This window comes from Pundamilia nyererei, unplaced genomic scaffold (assembly GCF_000239375.1).
Source record: "Pundamilia nyererei isolate P.nyererei 1_Seehausen unplaced genomic scaffold, PunNye1.0 scaffold00015, whole genome shotgun sequence".
Classification (NCBI taxonomy): domain Eukaryota; kingdom Metazoa; phylum Chordata; class Actinopteri; order Cichliformes; family Cichlidae; genus Pundamilia; species Pundamilia nyererei.
This window is the reverse complement of record NW_005187416.1, coordinates 2851864-2857863: the sequence shown is the minus strand read 5'-3', so window position 1 is coordinate 2857863 and position 6000 is coordinate 2851864. Positions and strand designations below refer to the sequence as shown.

The following is a 6000-nucleotide window of genomic DNA, read 5'->3' as shown; positions in this document are numbered from 1 at the left end:
CACACACACACACACACACACACACACAGTCCTTATAGACACACTTGCATGCACTCACATAAGAGTCTGCCTGAACAAGTCCAGAGAGAGAGCATGAATCGAGCTGAAGAGTTTTTTCTTTCACCTCTGTGTGTGTGTGTGGTGTAAGTCGAGTCCTCTGAGGGGCTGTGTGTCTTAGCTATGACCCGGAGCTAAAATGGTGATTATAGACTAGAGACTAGGTGTGGCGAGATGGGGCGGCGTCAGAGGCTTTGTTCCGTACAGCCCACCAACCGGGAGGAGGCTCTGCCTATCTATCAGAGTGTGTCCCGGAGCCATGCACAGTCTGAGATTGAAAGAGCTAAGAGCTGCTGTGTGGGGCTGAACCACTCTTAAACCAAGACCTAAGCCACAGGGAATTAGACAAGCACAAGTTCAAGAAGCTCGGTGGAACCTTTGTAGCCAGAACATGACCAAGTGAAGAACTGCAGGAGCAGATTGCTGTTTTTATTTTTATTTTATTTTTTTATTCTTGAATTCAGGCTTCTTTTGCAACACACATGAAAAAGACTTTCTAAGGAGCTACCAAAAAAGAAGAGAAACTTCTGTGGACTACTTCCAAGTAACACAATTGTTTGAAGAGACTTTTCTGTTGGGGAGTTCCCAAAATATCCTCTTGATTCTGCCTTTTTCCCCCACATTTAAAGGATGAAATCTCAATGATATAACCATTTGGAATATGGGACTTTTAATCTCTGATTTGGACCATGGTAACAGGCAGCTATGTTTCTGTGCTCAGCTCTGGGTGATTTTGATAAGTATGTCCCATTTACTCTCTTTGTTATTTGTGATTTCGACCTAGATTAATTTTGCGGTGGCGTCTTGGGTGTTTTGTCAGGTATTCGCTCATTTCCAGGGACTTGAAGAGTTTTGAGTTTGGCTTGTTCACAGGTGTCGCTTCAGATTAATTGAATCCAAACACTGGTGCAACATGTTTTGCCCGAGACAAAGATCACACGGGGTGCAGCTTCTTAATGTCGACATGTTTCAGTGTATAACCTTTGCTCCGGATGCTTGACAGCAACCAGTTATCATCTGATTAGTGTGTTTTGACCTCCTCCCCTTTTGCCCCCTCAGCTGACTCAGTAGACCACATTTGTGTCTCTTCCTAATTATACCATATATTCATTGACACACACACACACACACACACAGACACACTCACCATATCTTCCCTTTTTCTGGTGTTTTCTTTCACTTACAGTTCATGAGTTTTACCTGTTTCACTTTGTTTGAAAGTAACTTTTAAATATTCTCCTTTTTGCTTGCTTGTGAAAGCACTTTGTACACTGTGATTTCGAAGGTGTTTTATAAATAATGTGCATTATTATTATTATTATTATAAAAATGGAAGCTGCATTTAAAAGTTAAATCTTTCCTTTCTCCTTTCTTTCTTGCAGCTCTTGCAGGTAAAATCTCTCCAACCAGCTCTGATGCCCTGAGTTCGTCAGCAATGACAGCCAGTCCTTCACCACCCAGTGTGTACCTTCCTGCCAACTTCAAAATGTCCAATGCACAACTGGCCTTCTTTTTGAGGGAGGCTCAGATCACAGGACAAACATTTGGCGGCAGCACCAAGAGCGGCAGTAGTCCCAGCAGTGGAAACCCATTGCAGCGCTCTGAGAGTTTTGTGGTTTTCCAGACAAAAGACCTCCCCGCCATCAACATAAGCTTCGGGCCTTTTGCCCAGGACCAGGCCCTGTCCAAGGAGTTGCTTCAGCCAGCTAGTCCTCTGGATATTCCCGGCCAACTGACAGTCAACTGGAAGGTTCGGGCCTTCATTGTCCAGCCGCGGGTCTTCTCCAACAACCCCACAGTCCAGGTGTTTTTCTATATCGCCGGTCGTGACTGGGACGACTTCAAGGCTCAGGACAAGCTACCCTGCGTCCGTTTGCATGCCTTCCGGGATGTCCGTGAAATTAAAACCTCCTGCCGCATGAAAGGTAACCTGGCGCAGTGCTTGGCCCAACTGGAGCTTCCTCCGTCGTGGTTTAACACCAATGTAGCCCCTCTGGGCCGAAGGAAAGGCTCGAGTGACGGGCTCTTGGATGGGTTAAGTGAGACCCTCCAGGCTGAGCTATACTACACGCTACACGAGCCTAACCTGGAAGGGGAGTGCAGTAAGGGTTCAGGTCACGGTGGTGGTTCTTCCAGGGGAGAACCTCTGTCACAGCACCCCCTGCTGCGCATCGGAAGCATCAGCCTGTACCAGGCCAGTGAAGAGCAGCTGCTGGTGGACAAGCAGCTAGACAAGAACATGTTCCTCAGGCTGCCGGAGAAGCCCCTGAAGCCTGGAGAGATTCTCAAAATCTTCCTGTACCTGATGCCCAACTCTACTATTGAGCAGTTCACCCTCAAGTAAGTGTCCTTTAAAATCTGTTCAGGTGCTCCGATGCTTTCAGACTCCTTGTTTCCATGCCGAATGTCACATTTATTGTGATGTTGACACATCTATATTCACAGCAGAGGCTCAATCAGCCTCCATGCAGTCATGCATATAAGATTTATTGATGAATAGTTTATTTTCTTGCTTCCCGGTATATCTCAGCCAACAATTTCCTCCCTGTCATAAATTGACGTATTATATGTCTCTTTATAATAACACTCGCACCGAATCATATGCAATTTGTCCAAGGTTTAGGCTTAGGGCAGCATGACTGTCTGTAAACAAAGCTACAGTGTGAATGCTGAGCACCAGTGGATAGGCTTAAAGGAAACGTAGGATTTACATGTCCAATAGAACACAATTACCACAGCGATGGATTCATTCATTACAGTCTTAATAACCAGCTTAATTCAAAGCAGCATTATTAGACGAATCTCGGAATCAATTGCATTCAATGACAGCATAAGATCACCGTGTACGCGGAAGTGCAACCAAAGTCATCTCATTCCAATCCTCACAATATTCTGTTTCAGGCTTCAAGCACAAGTTACATGACCATTTATGTTCATTTCAAGTCTAAAGAGACAAACGAGGATGTAAACACACATTTCATCCTTCTCATTAATTTCTTCTTCACTTAGCCAATTGATGTGCCAGCACTAATTAAAGTCAGGTAAGATAAAGGGAAGAAGAGAGGGTTAAGCAGCACTGTAAGATTCACCTTCAGAAATGGTGGCCTCCAGCCAAAGAGTTCTTCTTTTTTTCTTTTTTTATGAATAATTTGCAGTGAACTGCTGCTCCGAGCAGTTTGTGTTTAAAGGCCAGGTAATAGTTGTAGCTGTGGAACACATACAGATTTGGCTTCTGCTATGGCATTTAATGCTCACATACTGTAGTCATTCTACACGTCCGGCTCACTGCTGGGAATAAAACACTGACTAATATATAAATGGATGTTTAACCACGTTTTTGTGTCAGCGTGTATGTTAATGCAAATAATATCGTTTTATTATTGCAAATGGATTCTTAATGCCTTCATTTTATTAACATGTAAGTGGTTGGAGGCAACATAAGGAAAAATATTTGGGTGTTTAGATTTGTAACTTTTTGCTTCATTACAAGTGACCCCGTTCACATCTTCTGAGTGTCCTACATTGCCATTCAGACAATTACTGTTACAAAAATACACCCCTCATATAACACAATGGTTAGTGATGAGCATGTGTGATGGGACTAAATAGTTCATGACACAAGTGTCCCTCACTGCCTTCCTGTATTTGAGCTTTTCCACTCTCAACTCTCTTAAAGTTTCTAAATTTCACCATTTGCCTGCAGGAAAAGTGGAGAGAGAGTGTGAGGCTTAGCAGGACTCTGGTCTCTGTAGCTCTTAGTTCTGCTCAGTTATCAGCAGAGTACCCAGGATTAGAGGATATATTATTATATGCATTTGAAAAAGTTGGATTTTTTTGCACTTGTATGTACGAAGAACACCAGGAGGAACACAGGAACGTTAACGTAACGCTAAAGATTAGTGAAACCTATATTAAACACGTTATGGTAGCTATCTGCTTTTAATGAGCTATGATTAATTAAGCCTCAGTAACACAATTACTTGTATAATTGTGGTTTTTTTCTACAGTAAAATGTCTTTTTTGACTCAGTGTCAGTTGATGACATTTCTATAGTGAAAAGCAGTAATGTTATACTGGCAACAGTAATCCTTTAAAATCCTTTAAAAGGACAGGAACAGAAATTCCACCTGTATAAAATGTCTGATTAGGGTATGTTTATGATATCTGTATTTTTACCTAAATAAATTCAGTTAATGATCTACTTAATATCATTTTAGTGACCTTTATTTGGGGAAACATGCAAAAAGCAATTATAAAATCATTTCACTACAGGGATAAAAGTTAGAATAGCTGTAGCTGTGGAGCACACATGTATAAATGGCGGTAGCAGTAGCAAAAATACCACGGCCCACACACATTGTCCAATTTCTTTCTACCAGCTGATGTGATTTTTGAAACCTGCAGGGAGACATCTGATGAACCCAGTGATGCTGGCATATTTTTATAAAATGAACAGAATAGTTTAATTCTCAAATTGTGATTTAAGGCTTTGGAGCTGATGTTGGTTTCTATATCTGAAGATATGCTAACAGCTCTTCTTGTAGCCAGACAAAAATGAGCTATTTACTCGAGTCCCACCTCCCCCCCAGGAATTCCAAGCATTTCTCTTCACACCATAAGAGCAACACTTACTCTCTTTAAGTTCCCCTCTCTTTAAAATGTATGATGCTAACTTCTACTGGATTACGAAACAGTTTCATTAACAGTTTCAGAGAACTGACTAACTGTGGGACACTTTCACTCAAGATGTGGTGTAACAAAGTTACAGTAAGACTTTGTAATATGAGCCGAAGCTTTGTCATATCCCCTTGTCTCTTAAAACATTTAGCTGAGCGTGTTAGCATCCATATACATCTGCAAGTCTTTGGCAGCCTGACTCTCTGAGCCTTGCAGGGATGGAAATGAGGAGTGATAAAACAGAAGAGTTAAGAAGGCGATGAGGCCTGGAGAAGAAAGCCCAGCGTGAGCCTCGTGAGCAACTTGCCTCAATAGGGTGTAAATTCAAGAGTTGTAGAAGTGAACAGTCGAGTCTTCCCAGCGCATCGAGGAAAATTATTAAAGATGCAATAAGGAGTGTCTTTAAAGATGAATCAGGAGGCCTCCTCTCCTGACTCTCCCTTAGCCACTCCATCGCTCCTTCCAATTATTCTCCTCTTCACTTGTCCAGGTTTGAAAGTCTTTGACTTGTTATTGCAAACGATGGCATGCCAGGCCAGAGAGACGGAGGAGAGACGGGCCACTTGTGGAATCTTCCCTTGTTTTCCCGCGGCCGCAGCGGTGCTGTCAGAAACGTGCAATGTGTGTGTCGGCGTGAGTGTTTGTCATGCAGCAGGATAGGGAGTAGTGGTGTGTCAAATTTAGTTACCATGGCAATGCAATAATAGTATGTGTAGCCGTAATGTTGTCTAGCATGCCCCGGTGTGGGCTGACACTGCTTTTCTAGATTTGTTTGCTTTTCATTTCAAGTGTCGTTTAAAAATCGTATCTTCTCTTTTCGCCCGTAAATTGATAGTGGCATCATTTCGGTTATACACGACAGCGTTTCACAGATAGTGACTTTTCCATCGCATTGTTTTGGAAAGGATCTTCATCATATACAGTACTAAAGTAATGTTTTTAGCAGCATCACTAGTAAAATATTACAAAGCCCAAATGCCTTTAAAAATACACGAGAAAAACAACCAACAGGAAACCGTACAAACCCGACTCATTGAACTGTAAATGTGCTGTGATGTTACGTTGTGTTTAGAGTTTGAACAGTGACAAGGTTTAGCTAGAAATGGAGCCGTGGTTGAGAGTCCTGTAGCGAGATGCCAGTACTTTACTGTAATTTAACAGTGACGTTTCCTACTGTGGATTTTTTTTGGTGGTAAACAGTTTCGAGCACAACAGTGGTTCACTTGAGTTTTTCCACTTGTCCAATGGTGGAATCGACTGCATATA

The 6000-nt window shown here is 42.3% G+C and overlaps 1 protein-coding gene across 1 annotated transcript in view; it reads left to right on the top strand.

Annotated features, from left to right (window-relative positions):
• Positions 1–550: 550 nt before the first annotated feature.
• Positions 551–6000, top strand: part of tmem132e (transmembrane protein 132E) — a 135273-nt gene continuing 129823 nt past the window's right edge. The window contains exons 1-2 of the mRNA XM_005725417.1: positions 551–797; positions 1440–2397. Coding sequence (XP_005725474.1) covers positions 719–797; positions 1440–2397 — 1037 coding nt within the window. The 5' untranslated portion in view covers positions 551–718. The remainder of the gene's footprint in view (positions 798–1439; positions 2398–6000) is intronic.